This window comes from Saccopteryx leptura, chromosome 6 (assembly GCF_036850995.1).
Source record: "Saccopteryx leptura isolate mSacLep1 chromosome 6, mSacLep1_pri_phased_curated, whole genome shotgun sequence".
NCBI classification, from domain to species: domain Eukaryota; kingdom Metazoa; phylum Chordata; class Mammalia; order Chiroptera; family Emballonuridae; genus Saccopteryx; species Saccopteryx leptura.
This window is the reverse complement of record NC_089508.1, coordinates 28,326,749-28,350,875: the sequence shown is the minus strand read 5'-3', so window position 1 is coordinate 28,350,875 and position 24,127 is coordinate 28,326,749. Positions and strand designations below refer to the sequence as shown.

The window sequence follows — 24,127 nt, the reverse complement described above, 5'->3', positions numbered from 1 at the left end:
TCTTATTTTTCACGTTTTTGCTGTTCAGATAAAGTTACCTTTTGGCATACTTTTCAAATTCTGTTGTAGTATAATATATAAAAGAAGAATTTATAGAACGTTCTCTGAATAAGGATCTGCAGCCTGACCAGCCGGTGGTGCAGTGGTTAGAGCGTCAGACTGGGATGCAGAAGACTCAGGTTCAAGACCCCAAGGTCGCCAGCTTGAGTGCGGACTCATCTGGTTTGAGCAAAAGCTCACCGGCTTGGACCCAAGGTTGCTGGCTTGAGCAAGGGATTACTCAGTCTGCTGTAGCCCCATGGTCAAGGCACATATGAGAGAGCAGTCAATGAACAACTAAGGTGTCGAAATGAAAAACGAATGATTGATGCTTCTCATCTCTCTCTGTTCCTGTCTATCCTTCTCTGACTCTCTGTCTCTGTAAAAAAAAAAAAAGAAAAAAAAACTAATCTGCAACATTTTTGAAATTAAAGAGGCTTTGATATTCTGTATTGGTTGGTACATTTGGATGGAGGAGAGAGTGTCATAAGAAGACCTCTGGTTTTCTAAATTAAAATTAATTGTCTTCTGTATATAAAATTATAGCTTTTAGTGTTTTTTAGGTTATTTTTTTACTATGATAGTCATAAAAAATACATTTTGTTTTTCACATTTGCATTGATTTGATAAACTAACAGTGAAGCATTTTAAATTGTTACTAAGTAAGATTACAAAAAAATATATATATATTTTCTGAAGCTGGAAATGGGGAGAGACAGACTCCCGCATGCGCCCGACCGGGATCCACCCGGCACGCCCACCAGGGGCAATGCTCTGCCGCAACCAGAGCTACTCTAGCACCTGGGGCAGAGGCCAAGGAGCCATCTCCAGCGCCCGGGCCATCTTTGCTCCAATAGAGCCTTGGCTGTGGGAGGGGAAGAGAGAGACAGAGAGGAAGGAGGGGGGGTGGAGAAGCAAATGGGCGCTTCTCCCATGTGCCCTGGCCGGGAATCGAACCCGGGTCCCCCGCACTCCAGGCCGACGCTCTGCCGCTGAGCCAACCGGCCAGGGCCCAAAAATATATTTTATCATAGTGTTTGTTTAAGAAATATGTTCCATGTGTTCTGTTTTTGCCAAAATTTTCATGAAAATTTCTTTATCTCCAGTTTGGAGATTATTTTCCCAAAAACTTCAGTGAAGTTAGGAATCTTCTTCAAATAGTTTTTGAACATGAGACATAGAGGGAATTTTTGTAAGTAACCTAAAGGAGGGTGCATGCAGCCACCAGATAGATAGCATGGGTGTTCTGGATAGTACATCCACTGACATAATAGAATTATTTAAAATACTTTTTATTTCCCTGAATTAAAGCTCTTGTTCTAGAATTATCTTACTCGTAGGTTAAAAATAGGAAGGAAATAAAATAGTAAGAGACATAATTACTTGAAGAAATATTTGTCATCAATAACATTGTGTATTAGATTTGAAGTGATTCTGCTTCTTATAAGCAAAGCTTAAATCGATCTTCCTAGTGTAAACTATCCTATTTTATTTTTTGGGGAATTAAAAAAAAAACAGTTACAAAAGCTGTTGTTTTCTCATTATAAAAACATTCAAGTAACAGAAATATCTGATACAAAAAGTAGAAGTTTCTGCTCTTCAAGAGTGGTGACAATGTTTTAGTCTTTACCTTATGGGCCTTCTTGTGTTTTTAGATTATTGTATTATCATTGCTACTTAATAGTCTGCTTTATTTGACATATTTTGAGTATACATTATGTCCCAGCCTTGTGCCAAGAACTAGGCATACAAGAATAACTACAGCTTCTAACTTTGAAATAAATGAGTAGTATTGTCAGAAAGGAAGGTACTTACTGTACCATGTGTGACTGTGTTAAGGTTTGATGAGGTTGTGTTCACAGTATTTTGGGAGTAGAGAGAGACTGGCTAGGGGAGGAATTGGTCATGGTTAGATAATTAGATTAGGTAAATCTTTACAGAGTTAAGATTTGAACTGGATGAAGTGTGTTAAAATTTTACTGTAGTCAGAAACCAACATTACCTGCTTTTTATATAGTTATAATAGTTGTCGACATTATATAGATGTAGATTCTGTATTATACATATATATATAGCTATAACTGCTAATAAATATAGTATTTGTTATATTTGAAATTCCAGCAATAGGAGTAAAAGGTTCATGTTCTTTCATGGTTTGTGTCCTTAAACTGAGACAGGCATTGCCTCTAAATTGATACACCAACATGATTTAAATATTTCATCCTGCCTTTCATAAAACTGCTTGTATCATTTCTTTACAAATGAAATGTGAAATATTTTTGTTCAGTTAACATTAAGATAACTTTGAGTTTTCTTTCTTGGTGTGTTCACATTTTATTAATTAGAAAATATATAATTGCTGTTTGAAGGTTATATTCAGAGAGAAAATTGTAGCATAATACATGTAGTTTTTATTTCAAAGATAAGTTCTAAATCTGACTTATGAGTAAAAGGCAAAAAAATCCTGTTACATCTACTGTATTGTAGTATATGAGAATTACAAGTTTCAAGTGGTGTGGATACAAGAAATCTGTTCCCAAGAAAAGAAGAGGGTGTAACCTAAATGACCTTTGTGTTAATTTTGTACAATTTGTCCTTCATTTTCTTAAAGGCAAAAGAAGCTAAACGACTAAAAGAATTCTTAGAAGATTATGATGATGATAGAGATGATCCCAAATACTACAGGTAAAGAAGCTTTGCTTTGTGAACTCATACTTTAGCATTTTATTAGCTGTATTTTCCCTTGTCTACCAGAGAGTGCAGTTCACTCAGTGGGGTAACAAGGAACGAAATCTTTTTTTTTTTTTTTTTTAAGATTTTATTTATTCATTATAGAGAGGGGAGGGAGAGAGAGAGAAAGAGAAAGAGAGAGAAGGGGGGAGGAGCAGGAAGCATCAACTCCCATATGTGCCTTAACCAGGCAAGCCCAGGGGAACGAAATCTTCATATTTCATCTTGTAATCACCACCATAGCTGATACGCTGTTTTGGGAAGGGCAGTTGGGCAGTAGAGGAAAGAGTTCCTGGCAAAGGATTGACAAGTCTATGTATCTTTTCTTAGGGAAAGTCCGTAATAGTATTACAGACTTTTCTTTGTATGTTTTAAAGAGGTCCAATTTTTATAGGAAGTATAATTGATTTTTATAACAGTGTAAAGGGGTCTAGAAATTGTTGTCTTCAAGGATTTCATGAGTGCCACATAGCAAGAACACCCTTTTATCCCCTTCCCCTACTTAGTTGATCTACTGTGAAATGAGAATTGGCCAAGCCTGCCTTCCTTCATCTCTTTGTTATGGCATTTCTAAAAGAGATGGGTAATATAAATATATAAATATATATATTTTTTAATTCTCGTGTGTGCCTCACACGATCTAGGTATGTAGTAAAGGCATTTAATATATAATTAAGTTTATTCTGGAGCCCAAACGATTAAAATAGTAGAATTAGTGACTTAAATTTGAAAGAATGCCAAGAATTTGATTTTATAGAAAATGCAAAAAATGTACACTTATTGAATCATAAAATAACTCCATAATTTCAACATTCTGATATGTAAAAAACTACTAGATAGAACCTCTGATTTCTATTGTTTCTGCACTACTTTCTCGGAATTGTTACCACAAGGGAAAGAATTTATTTTAATTGAAAATATGGCTCTGGCTGGCTAGCTCAGTGATCGAGTGTCAGCCCGGTGTGTGGAAGTCCCGGGTTCTATTCCCAGCCAGAGCATACAGGAGAAGCGCCCATCTGCTTCTCTACCCTCTCTCCTTTGTCTCTCTCTCTTCCCCTCCTGAAGCCAAGGCTTCATTGGAGCAAAGTTGGTCCCAGTGCTGAGGATGACTCCATGGCCTCTGCCTCAGGCGCTAGAATGGCTTTGGTTGCAGAGGAACAACGGGCCAGATGGGCGGAGCATTGCCCCTTATTGGGCATGCTGGGTGGATCCCAGTCGGGTGCATGTGGGAGTCTCTCTCTCTGCCTCCCAGCTTTTCACTTCAGAAAAATTAAAAACAAAAGAAAATGTTATTTATGTTAGTTTTTCACAAGTTGGCATCCAGCAAAACACATTATGTGTTGGGATTTCCCTGTGCAATAGGCACAAATTGAGAGCTTTTTTTGTCTCTGAAACTACTTTTCTGCTTGTTCTGGACAGTTATTTAGAATGCCTAAATGAGGCATGGTGGTAAGTGACAAGACAATGCTCACTTGTTAAGTAGTAGTATGTAGAGATCATGATGTCCTGGGTGTTCTGTAGAAACAGGATATTAAGAGTCTTCAATCTGTTAACATGCAGCTTTTAGTATTGAAAGAAAGTGCTTTTGGAAGCATTGTGTGCAATAGTTGATGCTTTGAGTATTAAATAAGGCCTGTTATGATTTTCCTTTGCAGAGGAAGTGCACTTCAGAAAAGGTTGCGTGATAGGGAGAAGGAGATGGAAGCAGATGAACGGGATAGGAAAAGAGAGAAGGAAGAGCTAGAGGAAATCAGGCAGCGACTTCTGGCAGAAGGGCATCCAGATCCAGATGCAGAGCTACAGAGGGTGAGTGGTTATTACATTCATAACAGTTCTTTTAAGATGATCAGATCTTTTGTTTTAAATTAGAGACAGACAGGAAGGGAGAGAGATGAAAAGCATCAACTCATAGTTGAGGCACCTTAGTTGTTCATTGATTGCTTGTTATATGTGTCTTGATGGGGGGGGGGGGCTCCAGCCATGCCAATGATCCCATGTTCAAGCCTGATGAGCCCGCACTTAAGCCAATAACCTCGGGATTTTGAACCTGGGTCCTCTGCGTTCCAGTCTGACATTCTATCCACTGTGCTACCACCAGGACAGGCTTCAGGCATTTTTTTTTTCTTGGGGCCGCCCACCTCTGCAGGCCCCCATTTTTTTCTTTTTAAAGAATTGAGAAAGACCCCTGGCTGGTTGGCTCAGTGGTAGAGTGTCGGCCTGGCGTGCAGAAGTCCTGGGTTTGATTCCCGGCCAGGGCACACAGGAGAAGCGCCCATCTGCTTCTCCACCCCTCCCCCTCTCCTTCCTCTCTGTCTCTCTCTTCCCCTCCCGCAGCGAGGCTCCATTGGAGCAAAGATGACCCGGGCGCTGGGGATGGCTCCTTGGCCTCTGCCCCAGGCGCTAGAGTGGCTCTGGTCACAACAGAGCGACGCCCCAGAGGGGCAGAGCATCACCCCCTGGTGGGCAGAGCGTTGCCCCCTCGTGGGCGTGCCAGGTGGATCCCCGTTGGGCGCATGCGGGAGTCTGTCTGACTGTCTCTCCCCGTTTCCAGCTTCAGAAAAATACAAAAAAAAAAAAAAAAAAAAAAAGAATTGAGACAGAGAGGCCCTGGCCGGTTGGCTCAGTGGTAGAGCGTCGGCCTGTTGTGCAGGAGTCCCAGGTTCGATTCCCGGCCAGGGCACACAGGAGAAGCGCCCATCTGCTTCTCCACCCCTCCCCCTCTCCTTCCTCTCCTTCTTTCTCTTCCCCTCCTGCAGCCAAGGCTCCATTGGAGCAAAGTTGGCCTGGGCGCTGAGGATAGCTTTATGGCTTCTGCCTCAGGCGCTAGAATGGCTCTGATTGCAAAAGAGTGATGCCCCAGATGGGCAGAGCATCACCCCCTGGTGGGCATGCCAGGTGGATCCCGGTTGGGCGCATGCGGGAGTCTGTCTGACTGCCTCCCCGTTTCCAGCTTCAGAAAAATACAAAAAAAAAAAAAGAAAGAAAGAGGAGGTAGAAGCGGAAGCATCAATTCATACTAGTTGCTTTCCGTATGTGCCTTGACTGAGCAAGCCCAGGGTTTTGAACTTGCGACCTCAGTGTTCCAGGTTGACTCTTTTTACACTGTGCCACCACAGGACAGGCAGGTCATTAAAAAAAAAATTTTTTTTTTTTGGCCTGACCTGTGGTGGCGCAGTGGATAAAGCTTCGACCTAGAAATGCTGAGGTTGCCGGTTCGAAACCCTGGGCTTGCCTGGTCAAGGCACATATGGGAGTTGATGCTTCCAGCTACTCCCCCATCTCTCTCTCCTCTCTCTCCCTCTCTCTCTGCTCTCTAAAATGAATAAATTAAAAAAAATTTTTTTTAATTAAATTTATTGGGGTGACAGTGGTATGTCACCTTAAGCCTACTATGTTGTTTAGTTTATAAGGAAAATGCACTTTTATGCTTCATGAATCTTACTAGTTTGGAAAGGTTATTAACACTTTATTATACAAATTGTTAGTATTAGTTCATTTACAACTTAATTACTCTAAACATTTCCAAGATGTCTTATATTTTTTATTTCTGTGAAGTGTTACTCACATGAAATGAATGTCTTTTAATTAAACTTTCCTTGAAACCTCTTTCTACACTGTGCTTTTGTGGTTTGAATACAAACCACTGAAGAATGGTAATATATGTAGTCAGAGTGCCTAATGTACTTTAGAGATTTACTCAGCTTTCTTATTGTAGAAGCAGGCAGAGTTTCAGTATTCCCAATGAAAAAGAAAAGTAGTGATTTTTGTAGGGATGATATAAAACAAGGCAGTTGAATTGAATATAGTTGTGGTCTGTTTAAGTTAATCAGATTACCTTTGGTATTAGATGGAACAAGAGGCTGAGAGGCGCAGGCAACCACAAATAAAACAAGAACCAGAATCGGAGGAAGAGGAAGAAGAAAAGCAAGAAAAAGAAGAAAAACGAGAGGAACCCGTAGAAGAGGAGGAAGAGCCCGAGCAGAAGCCCTGTCTCAAACCAACTCTGAGACCTATCAGTTCCGCCCCATCTGTTTCCTCTGCCAGTGGCAACGCAACCCCCAACACTCCTGGTGATGAGTCTCCCTGTGGTATCATTATTCCTCACGAAAACTCGCCAGATCAACAGCAACCTGAAGAGCATAGGCCAAAAATAGGACTAAGTCTTAAATTGGGTATGTTAGCATTTCCTTCCTTTCTTCTTTTTTTCCCCCTCTTCAGACACCTAAATTTTGCCTTAGAGAACAATGACATATGTGCTGCTTGGTAGGTAGATAGAAAAATATTCGAAAATGCCTTTCTAGCTCACTATTGTTTTCATAGTTCTAGTAGTGCTCCTATATCTGCAGCTGCCTCAAGTTCTGAGAAGAAGTGAAAAGTTAAATTTTCTAGCACTTGTGAGTAGTGAGTTATTTTTTATAGTTGGGATCTTTTGTAGATTTGTGGAAGTATATTTTACTGCTTTTGAGGGGATGGTGGGTTGTGAAATGTAACATTTAAAAATTAAATCATTGTGCTAATACAGTGTTTTTACTATAGGTGCTTCCAATAGTCCTGGTCAACCTAATTCTGTGAAGAGAAAGAAGCTCCCTGTAGATAGTGTCTTTAACAAATTTGAGGATGAAGACAGTGATGATGTGCCCCGAAAAAGGAAACTGGTTCCCTTGGATTATGGTGAAGATGATAAAAATGCTGCCAAAGGCACTGTAAACACAGAAGAAAAGCGCAAACACATTAAGAGTCTCATTGAGAAAATTCCTACAGCCAAACCTGAGCTCTTTGCCTATCCCCTGGATTGGTCTATTGTGGATTCTGTGAGTGCAAATTGTATTTTACCATTTTATTGGAAATGGTTCTGAATATATCATACAAACTCAGTGATTCTGTTAATGAGCAATAGGGATGATAATGTGGCTGAAGTCTTGACATTGCTGAGAATTTAGTATATTATTGTTGAAATCGTTGGTACTTGAAGTCTTTGTAAATTACAAGCAAGTACACTGCTCACAGAAATTAGGGAATATTTTATAGCTTCATATTCATTTTGAAATATCCCCTAATTTTTGTTAGCAGTATAATAGAATGATTATATTTTAATATTCCAAAAAAATCACAAGTTTGTGTGATTAAAAATCTCTTCAGTTTAGGTCCTGGTTGGTTGGCTTAGCGTTAGAGCATTGGCTTGGCGTGTGGAAGTCCTGGGTTCAATTCCCGGTCAGGGCATACAGGAGAAGCACCAACTACTTCTCCACCCTTCCCCCTCTCCTTCCTCTCTGTCTCTTTCTTCCCTTCCCGCAGCCAAGGCTCCATTGGAGCAAAGTTGGCCTGGGCGCTGAGGATGGCTCCATGGCCTCCGCCTCAGGCACCAGATGGCTCAGGCCACAACAGAGCAACACCCCAGATGGGCAGAGCATTGCCCCCTGGTGGGCATGCCGGGTGGATCTGGGTCGGTGTTTGTGAGGGTCTGACTGCCTCCTCACTTCCAATTTTTAAAAAAAAAAAACTCTTCTGTTTAGTAACCATATTTTGTTTTGCAGATATTGATGGAACGACGAATTAGACCATGGATTAATAAGAAAATTATAGAATACATAGGTGAAGAAGAAGCCACATTAGTCGATTTTGTTTGTTCTAAGGTTAGTCTATTTTCCCTTTATCCCCAGTATTTGTTTCATACTTTCAAATACTACATACTTTTATAAAGTGAAATATCTTTCAGAGCAAGTCTGTGATAGTTTCATTTCAATTAAGAGATTCATGGCTACCTAAATGAATCCCTCTACCATGTTTCTGACCCTCACGCTGCATGCTTTCAATTCAGAGAGCTGCTGCCAATTTTTTCTCTCCCTGCCCCTGAGAATGCCTTTTCAACACCTTCTTGTCTTAATGGTTAGAATGCTGCTGAAGTCCAGTTGAGGCAGTTTGTGGAAATAGCTGATAGCTTGTCTCATCAGTTTCTTTGTCAGTCGTCCAACCTTTGGAGGAAGAGCAAATAGTTTCCTTCATAGCGTAATATTTATTGATTGATTACTATGTGCCAGGCTATGTTCTTGACAGGTATGTGGTAAGCATTTTATATAACCTTATCTTCTTGAAACCCCCCAACAACCTCAAAGTTTGAGTTACTAATACTATTGCCATATTTCCGTAACGGAATAACTAATTACTTTTAAGGAAATGCTAGTTTTCTCCCTGTTTTAACATTAGGAGTAACAGATTAGGCTACCCTTTCCACTTGTAATTATTGTAGTATTAAAACTTGTTAAGTCTGGATTTGAATTAGAAAACAAGATACTAGAGAGATTAATTCCAGGTTGTGGTATTAAATATCCATTGAAGAGAGTGAGTTTTGGGGGATTAAGAAATTTACAGATGGGTTCCTCAGCCACAAGAAATTCTCATACTATTCTGAAGGTAGCTTAGAATTGTTTTGTTGCTCTTGTTATTTTTTGTTTGTTTTCAAAATGCCAATTATTTGCTTTGTTTAGGTTATGGCTCATAGTTCACCTCAGAGCATTTTAGATGATGTTGCTATGGTAAGTTAAAAATTCATTGTTATAATATATTAAAATCTATGTGAACAAATTACTGAATTTGATTAATTTCCTCTGTTGGTTCCAGAATCTTTTTATATACCTGAACTAAAATTTGAATATGTATTTAAAGAGGATAAAGGCACCCACAGCAAGATATGATTATACAACACTGAAGTTAGGGTTTTCTTTTTGAACCAGTCTCTCCCCTTTTCCACATTTCATGTTTGTATAAATGTAAACATTGGACCTATTAATACATTTAGAGAGCATTTATTAAGTGCTTACTGGGTAGAGCAATGTATTAGAAGCATAATAAAGTGGAACATCTGCCCTAAACTAACTATTAGGGAGATAGGTATACCAAGAGTGATACTCTAATATACCTTTTTTTTTAAATTTTTTATTTATTCATTTTAGAGAGGAGAGGGAGAGAGAGAGAGAGAGAGGAGATACAGAGAGAGAGAAGGGGGGAGGAGCTGAAAGCATCAACTCCCATATGTGCCTTGACCAAGCAAGCCCAGGGTTTCGAACCGGCGACCTCAGCATTTCCAGGTCGATGCTTTATCCACTGCGCCACCACAGGTCAGGCCTCTAATATACTTGCTATAATAGAGATACATCAAAAGGGGCTGAGAAGTTAGAATATCTGATGGTCGGTCTTGAGAGCAGTTAGGGAAAGCATCACAGGAATTACCATCTAAATGGAGACTTGAAAATTGTATAATTGTGTTGTCACTTGGACAGGGAATGATTGTTGGAAGTGATCAAACATCAAATCCCAATTGCATGTAATTTGCATATTACAGTGGAGTCAGTGGATGCAGTTATCTAATACTGTGATTTTTGCGATCAAAGGAAAGAAGAAGAGTATTCATGGTAAAGATGAGAGTGATTGAATGGACTATGAGCCCAAGCTAGCAGGAGAAGGAAATAGTATTGGAGGATAGCTGCTGGTTTGAATGAGTCAAGGACTCGTGGTTCCAGGTAGATTGTGGGAGGTGTGTTGGATTGAAACAACTGGAAAGAGAAGTTACAGTCAGAGAGTAGAATATTTAAAAATACAGGTGGTGGGCCCTGGCTGGTTGGCTCAGTGGTAGAGTGTCAGTATGGCATGTGGATGTCCCGAGTTCATTCCTGGTTAAGGCACATAGGAGAAGCAGATGGAGAAGCACCCATCTGCTTCTCCACCCCTCCTTCTCTTTCTTTGTCTCTCTCCCTCTCTCTCCTCTCCTCCTGCAGCCATGGCTGAATTGATTCAAGTGAGTTAGCTGTCAACTTTGGGTGCTAAAATAAATGAATATATATATATGGCTTGGTTGCTGAGCAACAGAGCAACGGCCCAGATGGGCAGAGCATTGCACTCTAGTGGGCTAATAAAGTGGCAGATCAGTCCAGATGATAGCAAATATGGCGATGGGGCAGAGTGATGTCATTTTATAGAATGACTTGAGTGAACCTCAAGCCTGGGGTATACACTTAGAAATTGAAATTATTACATGTTGGGACAGGGATTGGAGAGAAATATGGGAGCCTAGTGCCAGATTGCTCCTTTAATGTGGGTGAAAGGCATTGCTAGAAAGCTGCTGTTGTGCTAAAAGTGTGGTGTAGTGCACTCTCATGAACCTCAGTGGAGATACTGCTTACAAGGATGGAAACAGCTAAGATCCAGCTTCTTCCCCTCTCCTATGGAGACTAGCGCTTTGAAAGTGAGAAATAGGCCCTGGCCGGTTGGCTCAGTGGTAGAGCATCGGCCTGGCGTGCAGAAGTCCCGGGTTCGATTCCCGGCCAGGGCACACAGGAGAAGCGCCCATCTGCTTTTCCACCCCTCCCCCTCTCCTTCCCCTCTGTCTCTCTCTTCCCCTCCCGCAGCCGAGGCTCCATTGGAGCAAAAGATGGCCCGGGCGCTGGGGATGGCTCCTTGGCCTCTGCCCCAGGCGCTAGAGTGGCTCTGGTCGCGGCAGAGCGATGCCCCAGAGGGGCAGAGCATCACCCCCTGGTGGGCAGAGCATCGCCCCTGGGGGGCGTGCCGGGTGGATCCTGGTCGGGCGCATGCAGGAGTCTGTCTGACTGTCTCTCCCGGTTTCCAGCTTCAGAAAAATACCAAAAAAAAAAAAGTGAGGAATATTTGCTTTGGCCAAATAGCTCAGTTGTTTAGAGTATTGTCCCAAAGCATGGAGGTTGCTGATTCAATATCCAGTCAGGGCACACACAAAGCACAGATGTTACTGTCTCTCTCCTGCTCTCTTCTTTTTTCTCTCTAAAATCAATAAAATAAACATTAAAAAAATATATGAGGGAAATTCTGAGTGTCGGGGTATTTAGGGGGCATGCCAAGTTTTCCTAAGGTAAGAAAATGAAAACACTAATGAAAGAAGTTTAGTTATGGGTACTATGAAGTGGAATAGGGGTACAAAGGACAGTGGGAAGGCAGTGCGGGAAGAAGAGTCAGGGAGGAAGAAGAAACATCAAGCATGATATAAAATGACAAGTGACTGGGGAAACTTCCATTTTGAGCTTCAGAGTTGTCAGGGTGGGGCATAGTGAAGTGCCTACGCAAAAGGAGCTCTGAGGTTGGGTTACTTATTGTCCAGGCACTATCTGATGTCCAAAGCCAGATAATAACATGTTTTCTGCTGCCTAGCCAGTTGATACAGCTGTTGAGATTTCCAGATAAAACATTTGTGAAAAGTTTATTGAGTCTATAATGCTGTGCCTTAGATGAAAGGAGACCTGTGAATAGCTCCCTATCCTTGGGGATAGAACCTGAGCTTCTATGACCTTCGAGCCTCTTTTATTTTTATTTTTTCTAATTTTATTTATTGATTTTAGAGAGAGGAGGAAGAGAGAGCGAGATTATGGTTTCTTCACTTTAGTTGTTCATTGATTGCTTCTTCTACATGTCTTGACTGGGCAAATCTGGGTTTTGAACCAGCAATTTCAGTGTTCCAGTTTGACGCTCTATACACTGCACCACCACAGGTCAGGTCCAGCCTCATTTTTATCTTTTTTAAGTTTTTGACAGAGAGAGAGAGGGACAGACGGGAAGGGAGAGAAATGAGAAGCATCTGTTCTTTGTTGCGGCTCATTAGTTGTTCATTGATTGTTTCCTCGTATGTGCCTTGACTGGGGGACTACAGCAGAGCTTGTGGTGCCTTGCTCAAGCCAGCGACCTTGGGCTTCAAGCCAGTGATCATGGTGTCATGTCTATGATCCCACACCCAAGCCAGTGACTCCATGCTCAAGCTGGTGAGCCTGCGCTCAAGCCAGATGAATGCGCACAAGCTGGCAACTTTGGGGATTCGAACCTGGGTCCTCCATGTCCTAGTCCGACACTCTGCCACTATGCCACCGCTTGGTCAGGCTGTTGTCAACCATTTTTGGTAAAAGCTTGTAGACGCTCTAAGTATTTCTTATATAAATGAGAATTTTTTTGTTTAAGTATTTTGCTCTTATTTAAAATAGGACTGCCATTTGGTGGTTATGCAGTGGGATAGAGAATCGACCTGGGATGCTGAGGTCTCAGGTCTAAAACCCCAGGTTGTCGGCATGAGCCGTGGAATCATATGTTGCTGGCTTGAGTGTAAAGGTTGCTGGCTTGAAGCCAAGGTCACTGACTTGAGCAAGGGGTTACTGGCTCTGCTGTAGCCTCCCAGTCAAGGCATGTGTGAGAAGCAATCAATGAACAACTAAAGCAGTGGTTCTCAACCTTTCTAATGCCGTGACCCCGCAATACGGTTCCTCATGTTGCGGTGACCCCAAACCAAAAAATAATTTTGGTGGCTACTTCATAACTGTAATTTTGCTAAAGTTATGATTCGGAATGTAAATATCTGATATGCATTATGTATTTTCCGATGGCTTTAGGCGACCCCGCTGGGGTCGCGACCCGCAGGTTGAGAACCACTAAACTAAAGTGAAGCAACTACGATCTCGCTTTCCCTCTTTCACTAAAATTAATAAAAAAGAAAGTAGTACTATTTCAAACGGTGTCTATTCTCATTTTACATAAATTAATGAACTTTAATTGCATTTATTCCTATATCTCTATTTCCAAGGTACAATTTTTCTTTTTTTTTCTTCAGAGAGACACAGAGGAAGGGAGATAGATCATGTCTGTGATCCCATGCTCAATCCCGATGAGCCTGCGCTTCAAGCTGGCAACCTCAGGGTTTCAAATTGGGTTCTCAGCATCTCAGGCCAGTGCTCTATCTGCTCTGCCACCAGCTGTTCAGGCTATTAGGCACTTTTTAAAGCACTTGGTACATACTGAATTTTATTTTTTTAAGTTAGTTTTTTTTGCCCCCATTGATCAGTAAGAGAGGAAAGGAGTGGTGGAGGAGTGGAGGGAAGAGAGAGAAAATAATCAATTCGTGGTTCACTTGTCATTTAACTTAGTTGTGCTCTTATTGATTGCTTCTCCTGTGGGTACCACCCAGGGTGGAGCCCATGACCTCTGTGCTCTGGGTTGATAGTTTATCCAGTGAGCCACCTGGTCAGTGCCCATACTAAATTTTTAAATTATGAATCAGAATGATGTAGCTACTGTTTCCTTCATTTTACAGATGTGAGAACTGAGAAGGTCTCTGGGGTTACGTAGCTCAACCAAGGACATATAACTAGAAAGAGGTAGAAGTGGGATATAGTTTACTTAACTCCTAACCTAACCTAGTAACATTAGGCCACAAGTCTTCATGGCAGTGATGCCCTGCAGCTCAGCCATAGCTGCCTTCTGTAGAAGGAGCATGATACTCCATTTTACCTCACTACAGCCCTGGTTTAGAGGGCCCACTGTGTGTGTGGGTTGAGGGCGAGGGCAGGGGCTGTGGCGAGGACATGATGCACCTCACTCATACATTGATAGGAAGATAATTTGATTTATTCCTTTGCCAAAGGGTTAGGGCCCTTTATTTAATTAGTAGTCTTGTGTTCCTTCTCAGTGATGGCAGTGTTCACTTACTCTGTTTGCTCTATCCCAGACACTGTATTAAATGTTTCACATATATTTCCATGTAATATTTAATTCAGTGTCACATACAAGGACTCCATAAATATATTAAGATTATCAGGTGGTTTTGGGGGGTAAATGCAGTACCCTGTATTAAGTTAATATGTAGTTTTACAACTATGTAGTCTGCCTAAATTACTATGGTCTTTTTAGGAAACATCTGCGTCCCTTAGGAAATAGTTTTCAAAACATATGTAAATGTAGTATTTGTAAAGATTAAAGGTAGAATAAAAGTTGCATCAATAAAGTACTGTGGTGTTAGTATTCAGTAAACCGTGGAATCTTGCTGAATGTATTTTTTTGGGTAATTTGCATGTACACATTTGTAATTTGCATGCTTAATACGTTTCTCACAATAGACAGATTTTATTCAAGTCATTTTATGGAAAGTAAATGCTTGAAAGTACTTTTTATACCAGTCAGTATTGTTGGGAGATGATGATTACCTGTGTTACTGTATTTTCATTTTCTCTTCTAGGTACTTGATGAAGAAGCAGAAGTTTTTATTGTCAAAATGTGGAGATTATTGATATATGAAACAGAAGCCAAGAAAATTGGTCTTGTAAAGTAAAACTCTTTACATTTAGAGTTCCATTTCAGATATCTTCTTTCCCATCCTTCAACGGACTTTGAATTTTTTTTTGTCTTCAAAGACATTTGTGAGATCTGTAATTTTTTTTTTTAATGTAGAAAATGTGAATTTTTTTTTTTTGTCCTCCAATTTGTTGATGCCCCGTGTACTTCCTTGGTTGTAAAGACATCTGAATCCTACCTTGGTTCTCTTTATACTCACCAGGTACAGATTACTGGTATGTTTTATAAGCCGCATCTACTGTACACAGACTATCTTATATAATCTTGTTCTGCTGATTTGTTCCTTGTAAATATTAAAATGACTCCCCAATTCTTTTGCAGAATTGCACTTAATATTGAATTGTACTGTATAGGAACCAACATGAACAATTTTAATTGAAAGAATACCAGTCAAACCTATTACCTTTCTCCCACTTGATCAGAATTGGCAAGCTTTCAGGAAGGCATGAAATTTAAAATAAGTGTGTGAAGATTAGCAGACCATCCATTCTTACTGTATCTCTGTATGAATGTGTTTGTGTGAATGTACATATAAAAGTCCCTAATTTGCTTTGGAGGGCTTCCTTAAACATTTTCTATTTGAAAAACATAATTGTAAAAGAAACATGGTATTGTGCCAATCCAAATGTCTGGGATAATTAGGTTAATAGTCTCCCAGAGCATGGTATTCTCTTATGACAAGCAACAGTCTGTTGAATGGAATTGGGTTTTCCTGTTGATAGCTGGCTGCTTCAGCTTCCCTTTTTTTTAAAGGAGTGTGAATCAGTGGTCCTTCCCTTCTGCACCTCAATTTCATTGTTCAGAAATGAGGCAGATACTTAGATTTTGGAGAGCTTTATTTAATGCATTTTTTGCACTGATTGATCCTTAGTTTAATTTTGATGTACCCATGTTTAAAATATTTTTTCAAAACACATCAATGGAAAATAAACTATGAAAACGAGATAAAATTAGGCAATTTTACGGACTAGGAAAGTTTGATAAAATGCAGTAAGATTTCAGCATGGCATTTTATAAAAGTTCACATTTCTAAGGATAAAGTAAATCATTTAAGGCAGTTACTGTTATTTTGTTTTGTAAAGGGTTTATAGCTTGTGTGCATATGCAGGCACATACTTTATCTCTAGTCATCAAAGTTTAAAAATGCATTGATGGTGTTAGAGACATACAAGGGGCTTTATTGTAGATCAGAACCTTACCAGGGAGCAAATTACCTGAAAATGTAACAGGTTTTAAACAGTTCTTAACACAAAGTAGGTGCAGTTATTCTCATGTCTGAATATTTATTTAAAAGAAGGATAAGAGATTGGGAATAGATAAAGCGTAACTGAGCTTGAGTGAGTTACTAGATTTTTTTTTACATCTTGAGGACATTTGAAAACACTGTTCTTGACATTGGACCATGACATGGTTCCATTATGTAAATATTTCAAATATTAAAAATGTATATATTTGATCTCGAGGACTCATTCTTTCAGAGTCATATTAAATAATTGGCATGTTGTAATTGTATGGTGCATACTAGAAACTTGAAAATATGGGCTGAACTGATTCTCTGAGTATTAGTAACTAAAGGTCAAAGAGGCCATTTATGTTTTTTTGGGTTAATTTATATGTCTATGGAGATATCCCCTTTTAGTGTTACATTATTTTAAATTCTGGTTTTTCAAGGGAAATTTAAGAAACATGCTTCTTGCCATTTACAAATCATTTAATTAGCCTTTGCTCAGATTGACCCTCAGCCCAACAACCTGTTCAAGCTTTATTATGCCTATGTTCTCTTACCATATTATTCTAAAACATCATATTAGTCATTTTTATATAGTCAACATTGACATGAATGTTTATTTCAGGCAGATTAATTTTGCTTATTTCTGATCTTTCACTCTTTAATATTTTAAAGAGCCAGTATCTGAAACCCTTTGGGACACATACCATGTACTGCATAACACTTCCACAGAGATTGCAGAGTCCAAGTTCATACATTAACATTTCTTCAGCAGAGCAGGAATGATCATAGCCACTGAGTTAAAAACCATTACATTAATAGCTTAATGTCACTTCAAGCCAGGTTTTGCCACCAAGCTTAAACTTGGATATGTATAAACTGGGGTATTCTACATAAGCATTCTACTAATTTTTCTTGAGTTTTTCTGGGTTGTCTTTACTATTTGCCCATAGTTTAATTTCAGTTTAGAAACTTTGGTTAATCCATATTGCCCATTCAGTTTGCTTTTTCCTCATTTGACCCTATAAACAAAATAATTTAAAATACATGTATCAGTTTACACGAGGAAAGATAAGTGATTTGAAGTTTTTTTGGTCCAATTTGAATGTGCCCCTGAATTACCTGGAGGAATCTTGTTAAAATGCAGACTCTGCTTTAGTAGGGCTAGGTTGGGGCCTGAGGTGGATGATGGTGCCAATGTTAACTGCTCCAAGGACTACTCTGATAAGCAGGGTTTTTTTTGTTTGTTTTTTTCTGAAGCTGGAAACGGAGACAGTCAGACAGACTCCGCATGCGCCCGACAGGGATCCACCCGGCACGCCCACCATGGGGCGACGCTCTGCCCATCCTGGGCGTCGCCATGTTGAGACAAGAGCCACTCTAGCGCCTGGGGCAGAGGCCAAGGAGCCATCCCCAGCGCCTGGGCCATCTTTGCTCCAATGGAGCCTTGGCTGCGGGAGGGGAAGAGAGAGACAGAGAGGAAGGCGCGGCGGAGGGGTGGAGAAGCAAATGGGCGCTTCTCCTGTGTGCCCTGGCCGGGAATCAAACCCGGGTCCTCCGCACGCTAGGCTGACGCTCTACCGCTGAGCCAAACGGCCAGGGCTGATTAGCAGTTTAAGGTATCTACTGAGTACTAGTATTTTATCCTGTCACTATTAAATGCAGCTTAATTTTCTTTTTAAAGTAGATTTTAAAGAGAAAAACATTTTTTGAGGCAAATAAACAGATACAATTCTATATCTTCATGAGTATTAAGTAATTTCTTCCAAAAATAGACCTGAGAACTATAGGGGTCCCTAGTCTGTCGCATGGGCTAGGTTCCAGACCCCCCACCCCTCAGGATAGGTGAAAATCCACAAAATAGTGACCTTATATTTATTTTATTATTTATGTATATTTTAAAGCCTTAAAACCCTCCTCACACTCTTATAAACATTTCCCACACTGTTATTAACCTTTCCCACACTTACTTTGTTTATTTTACTACAAAAATAATTGAAATAATAAATACATAAAAATACCTATATACTACAAAATCCCGCGATACAAAATTAGATATATACAATTTAAAAATCCACAATACAGTGAGACTGCGAAAAAACCTGCGATATGGCAAGGGATGACTTGTATTCTTAATATTATAGGCTTTATTCTTAGCGAGTCCCAGAACATTTCCCCCTTAGAGAACTTTGTGTTGTTACTCTGAATCTTGTGATAGTGCTTTCTGATAAACTATGTAATGGTAAAGGCTAACAATGCCTTTGTGGGGAGTGCTGTTTCAGGTATTCTTCACAAATACTGGATGTTGTGTATACTAAGTAAGAAAACTGAGCTTGAGTCAATTGGACTGAATTTTTTTCTCCTTTCGTAAGGAGTAAAAAAAATTTTTTTAATGCAAGTAAATGTAAGCAGGTATACTAATGTGTATATTAGGCTTATTTACCCAACTCTTTATAATGAGTTCTATAAATGTTTCCACTTCTATCCGGAAAAACTGCTGAAAGGTCTTATGTCAAAATGGTTACTAATTTTCCCAGGTGATACTTTAGCCTTCTATTAACATTATGAAATTGATAGTTTTTGTCAGCAAAAGATGGTGACATTGATTTGTGAATGCTACTGGATATAAAGATTATGAGAAGAAATCCCAAATAGGCAAAGAAACAGTCTAGGTGTTAAGAATAATACTGGGAAATTCAAACACCAGAAACTGTTATTGTTGCATTCATACTGTAGACCAAAGTGAGCTTATAGTTTTTGATTAACTGGTAGGTTTTTTAAAAACGTTGTTAAATTATTAAAATATTTATTTGCATTTGAATGCTTACATTTTTCATCTTTGACAAGATTTTTTTACCTTTCATTTTATTACTTGACTCATATGAAGGCCAAATTAGGAATTGCAATCTAACATGCTCAGGAAGAAAGATAATTTCTCTAAACAAAAATGAATAAAAGTTCTTCTCAAGCCATGTTGTTTGAATTAAATGACACTCGAGTTTGCCACATCACATATCAGTTGGGTCCATGACTCTTAGATTGTCGTGCACAGAGTGGTGGTAGCTGACTTCATTGTGTGTCAGGTACTTTTAGGTTTCAGGATTACAAAAATTCTTAAATTTGCAGCCCAAGAATCCCAGACGATGTTTAAAACGCAGCTTCTCAGGTTCTTTCCACCTACCAGAAGTTTTGATTCAGTAAGGAAGGGGGTGGAGAGCACAGGTATTTACAATTTTAATTACATCCGCTTGTGGTGCGGCTGATTAAGTTTGGGAAATGAAATAATACCGTGACAGAGTAGTTCAGTTGGGTACTGCATCGTCCGGAAGCACAGATGTTGCCGGTTCCAAGCCCGGTGAGGGCACATACAGGAACGAATTGATGTTCCTGTCTCTCCCTTCTCTCTAAACTCAAAATAAACGTTAAAAAAAAATGAAACGTTAGATTCAAGGTGCTGTAACTTATAGGCCGGGAGAAGCACGCGATGGGCCCGGCTTATGTAGAAACTGGTCCAGCTCAAGCTGTTTCGCGTCCCTTTAAAACTCATGCGAGTACTCTAGGCGGGTTTGTAGAGGTGCGAGGCTGGCTGCAGCGCAGGTTTCTCCCCCGCAATCCGCGCACCGTCGGAAGTTCCATCCCTTTTCTTGAGCCTCTCCCCTTTGCTTATGGGCTCCGCCGTGACCCCTCTAGGTCCCACCCCTTTGCCTGCCCGCTGGCCTTCAACGACGCCAGAGCCGGAAATGACGAAATCGACGGAGCCTTTTGGGCGGGGCCTGGGCCGGTCAGCTCCGGAGGCCGCGGTTTCACATCGGAAACAAAACAGCCGCTGCTTGCTAGGAAACCGGCTGCGAGCGGACTGCGGCGGCGGCGAGGAAGGAGTAGGTGCGTGATGGGAAGTCCGGGGAGAGAGGAAAGCGCCCCTCATCCAGTGTCGGTACTGGCGGCCGCGGGCCCGGCCCAGTTCTTTGTCATCGTCCGGGCCGCAGAGGCGATGTCCTCGAGGATGAGGATCTGGGCGCGGCCGAGCGGGGACAGAGGAACCCCGTGTGGGGTGTAAGCAGGGGTTGCCCGTTTCTCGGGTTCCGGGCATGGCGAGTGCTCAAGTTGAAGCGAGAGTACCGGTCGGAGCCTCGGTCCGGAAGTGTTGGCTTCCCTAAGATACTTCGGGGCGCAGGTGCCTCGGGCTGGGATTGACCGTCTCGACGAGTGGAGCAGAGAAAGAGGAAGCTCGTTGAGTGGAGCCTAGTTGAGCAACTGCTAAAACCTCGCGCCTCTTGCAGAGTGTGTCCTTGTCCACGGGGAGCGATTGGCACTTAGGGCTAAGTTCCTTCTGTCTCAGAATCGAGGCGGAAGACAGGATCTGATGCTTTTACCTTGATCGGACCTGTCACAAGGCATGTATATACGGCGCTTTGCCTGTGCCTTAGATATTTGCCTTTTCTTCCCGCTTGTATTGTTTTCTTCTTGTAGGAAAGTAATTTAATAATAAATTTTAAAGCATTGCTTGCCTGCTTTGATCATGATTAGTATTCAAGGCTTACTATGGGAAGTGAGAGTATTGTGCAAGTAACTATTTGGCAGAGCACACTGAAGGTCACAGCGTTTGTTGAAGTTTAAGGCAGGTAGAGATCACATCTGGTTAAAGGAATCTTGTTATTTGAATTACCATTTGCAGTGGAAAAGTGTTCACCTGTGGAGTTGAAGCGGCGAGGACATAATAATCATAAGGTGTACTACAGACAGGAGCCCTCTGGATCCTATGTGTCCAGTGATTCAGTTTGAACATTAAGTGTTACGAAGTAAAGAAAAACAGGAAAGTAACTTGGAGCCTGTTGCATTTGGCTAATTTCAGGGCACATTTCAGTTCTTAACCGTTTTTGCAGAGTTCAGTTAACTTAAGCACCCCTCCCCCCCAGTTTATTAATAAGCTGTTAATGAAAAAAACCAATTTATCGGAGTGCATGGATTCTTCCCCAACCCCCAAAATAAGTGATAGAAATAGCATCTATCTTCTGGTTTTCCATTCTTCTACTGGTTTTTGGGTAGACAGTTCCCACAGTTTTGGATATACTCTCCTCTCAATGGACACCATTTATTGCTGGATTTTAAGTTAATGGCTGCTACTAGTAGTCCTAATCTGCTGCATGAATTTCCATTTATGGAGAACCTGAGGATTGGAGTTAGTTTCTGAGAATCATCCTAGCAGGAAAGATACATTTGTCTGTCACCAAAGCTATGTACTTCTCTTCCTCTCTCTCAAATCCAGGTTCCCTTTGCTCATGCTTTGCCACTATTGTATCATATTGTAGGGAGAGAGTTCTTTGGATACACTCTGACTCCTCATACTGTTCCTTCAAGATGTGGTGGATGCCAGGCAGATTTGGAAGGTGATTTGAAAATGTGGCACTGTTGTGGTCAGAGCTTTGCTTTAGGCACATTAATTTGGTAGTTGGGGCTAGAACGGATAAGAGAATTGAGGTGACTTTGCATAATCAAATGAGATATAATAATGAGAGTTTGATCTTCAGTGGTGGTGACAGCATAGGCTTAAAAAGGAGGAAAATCATGAACAGGATATATGACAGCCAGTTGAACAAGGAATGAAGTGTAAAGTTGACTAGGAGACTTTAAGTCTGGAGAATGGGGGTGGGGGATGATTACAAAAATAAGGAAGTTAGGAGCAAAGATCTATTCTAGAGAGGATGATGAGGAAGTGATTTGGAAGAATCACTTTGAAGTGCCAACAGGTAAGAATGTCCTGTGGATAGTCCTGGAGCTGTGAACATGAGATCCACTTAAATAGACTTGTCAGTTGATGTTGGAGCAGTGGAGGGATCACCTAAGGAAAGGAAAGGAACAGGAGACCTCAGGAACACATATACTGAGGGGATGGCAGAAGGAGCAGCCAGCCATCTGAGGAGAAGGAGTGGTGGGAAGAACACCTCTGTAGTGCAGAGTCGCAGAAGCTGAGGAAGGTAGGGAAGCTCCAGGAAGGAGAAGGGTTGTCAGGGATTTTCTATATTAGGCCTCTTGTAGCAGAAGAAACTGACGATTTAGGGCACCACTGCCCAATCAAAACACAATGTGAGCTACAAATGTTAATTTTTAATTTTCTAAAGGTAAAACAAACTAGGTAAAATTAATTTGAATAATGTATTTTATGTAATTTTGTACATCTAAAATATTTTTATTTCAGCATGCAATTAATATAGAAAGGTACTTGTCTGTCTTCCCCTCCAGATAGTAAGCTCCTGAGTAAACAAAAGCATTATCTGAAACGGTAGCATCTCCAGCACTTATCACAGTGTCTGGGTATGGAGACGAAACCCAGTAAGTGTTGGTTAAAGGGTATAATGTTCGGTTTTCACAATACCTACAATAGTTTCTTAAGTTAATCTACACAGCAAAAGAGAGACTGCAAGCATTGCTGAATGTGTAGCCAATGATTTACAAATTAATTAGATGTTAGTATCATTTTTTCATTAACAGTTATATTCTCCCCATTTCCACAGTGAACTTGAGACAGTGACTCAGGGTAATCATTTTTTTCTGGGGAGGGGATTTCTTATTATTATACATATAGTTCCATATGTACAATTCTGAAGTCAAAAAGTCCCTGAAAAAACTGAAAAGCTTTTCATAATTCCTTCTCTTTTTTTTTTAAAGCATGAGAGAGAGACGGAGACACAGTGAGAGACAGGCAGGAAGGGAGAGAGATGAGAAGCATCAACTCATAGTTGGGGCACTTTAGTTGTTCATTGATTGCTTCTCATATGTGCCTTTATGGGGGAGAGGGGTCATGTCTATGATCCCATGCTCAATCTGGTGAATGTGGGGCCAGTAGCCATGGCCACCATCACAGCCGCCTGGCCTGTGCGAGTTCGCATTTGATTCGGACAGACGGTAAAGAAACAACAGAGGCAAGAACTGGTGGGCCATTAGCTTTAATTCTAGCTCGCACTTGGCGGGCGAGAAATACACACCGTGGGAAAACACTTCCCTTTCCATTCAGGGCTCCCAAAGCCACTGACTCATCCGAGTACTCCTAGAATCAAAGATTTCTACCTCACTAGCCTTACTCACCTCTGTTCCCCATCTCTTCTCTGCACAAACTGGATTCTCCTTCAGCACTCCGCCATCTTGGCTGCCTCTCTCCTCTAATGCTAGTTTAAGGAACTGAGAGAGATTAAGCCCCCGGTGTGCCCCCATTTCATAGTGTAGAAATCAAGAACTTTAAGCCAGTGTACAAATAAGGAAGTCTCTGATATAAAGCCACTTATCTGAGGCATAAATGGGATTCCTCATAAGCGTGTACCACCCCACATCATGCAATAGTCAAGGGTGTGGGGAAAAGCTTAGTGTTGAGAAGAGTTTAGGATTAAAAGGATGGAAAAGGCTTAGTCTTAAAACTAAGTCTTAGGCTATAAGGATCCTATCTGCTTACAGCCTGTCCCCCACACCCAGTGCAAACTGTAAGCGAGCAAACATATACAGTATATCATATTTGCAAACTTACTTGATCCACAGTGAGCCTCCATTCAAGCTGAATGAGCCCATGCTCAAGCCAGCAACTTAGGTATTCAAACCTGGATCCTTAGCATCCCAGGTCAACACTCTATCCACTATACCACCACCATTCAGGCTCATAATTCATTTGACAGCAAAAATCTAACCTGAATCTACGTAATTTAAGACTACTTATATATTTCACTACATTTTTCTTTTTTTTGTATTTTTCTGAAGCTGGAAACGGGGAGGCAGTCAGATAGACTCCTGCATGCACCCGAGCAGGATCCACCCGGCACGCCCACCAGGGGGCGTCACTCTGTTGCGACCAGAGCCAGTCTAGCGCCTGAGGCCATGGAGCCATCCCCAGCGCCCGGGCCATCTTTACTCCAATGGTGCCTCGGCTGCGGGAGGGGAAGAGAGGGACAGAGAGGAAGGAGAGGGAGAGGGGTGGAAAAGCAGATGGGCGCTTCTCCTGTGTGCCCTGGCTGG

General features: G+C 41.1%; 2 protein-coding genes and 1 non-coding gene across 6 annotated transcripts in view; all 3 read left to right on the top strand.

Annotated features, from left to right (window-relative positions):
* Positions 1 to 16,357, top strand: part of RBM25 (RNA binding motif protein 25) — a 57,081-nt gene extending 40,724 nt beyond the window's left edge. For all 3 annotated transcript variants that reach the window (XM_066388414.1, XM_066388415.1, XM_066388413.1), the window contains 7 exons: positions 2,651 to 2,724; positions 4,425 to 4,575; positions 6,617 to 6,941; positions 7,306 to 7,580; positions 8,304 to 8,402; positions 9,255 to 9,302; positions 14,786 to 16,357. In XM_066388414.1, coding sequence (XP_066244511.1) covers positions 2,651 to 2,724; positions 4,425 to 4,575; positions 6,617 to 6,941; positions 7,306 to 7,580; positions 8,304 to 8,402; positions 9,255 to 9,302; positions 14,786 to 14,878 — 1,065 coding nt within the window. In that variant the 3' untranslated portion in view covers positions 14,879 to 16,357. The remainder of the gene's footprint in view (positions 1 to 2,650; positions 2,725 to 4,424; positions 4,576 to 6,616; positions 6,942 to 7,305; positions 7,581 to 8,303; positions 8,403 to 9,254; positions 9,303 to 14,785) is intronic.
* TRNAN-GUU (transfer RNA asparagine (anticodon GUU)) lies at positions 5,374 to 5,449 on the top strand. The gene has a single exon. It is a non-coding gene; the product is annotated as a tRNA-Asn (tRNA).
* A 3,522-nt stretch (positions 16,358 to 19,879) lies between the features above and the next one.
* The window catches only part of PSEN1 (presenilin 1), a 71,213-nt gene continuing 66,965 nt past the window's right edge, over positions 19,880 to 24,127 (top strand). The window contains exon 1 of one of the 2 annotated variants that reach the window (XM_066343088.1): positions 19,880 to 20,011. The gene's annotated coding sequence lies outside the window, so the exon portion shown is untranslated. The remainder of the gene's footprint in view (positions 20,012 to 24,127) is intronic. The other variant, XM_066343089.1, reaches the window with a different exon arrangement.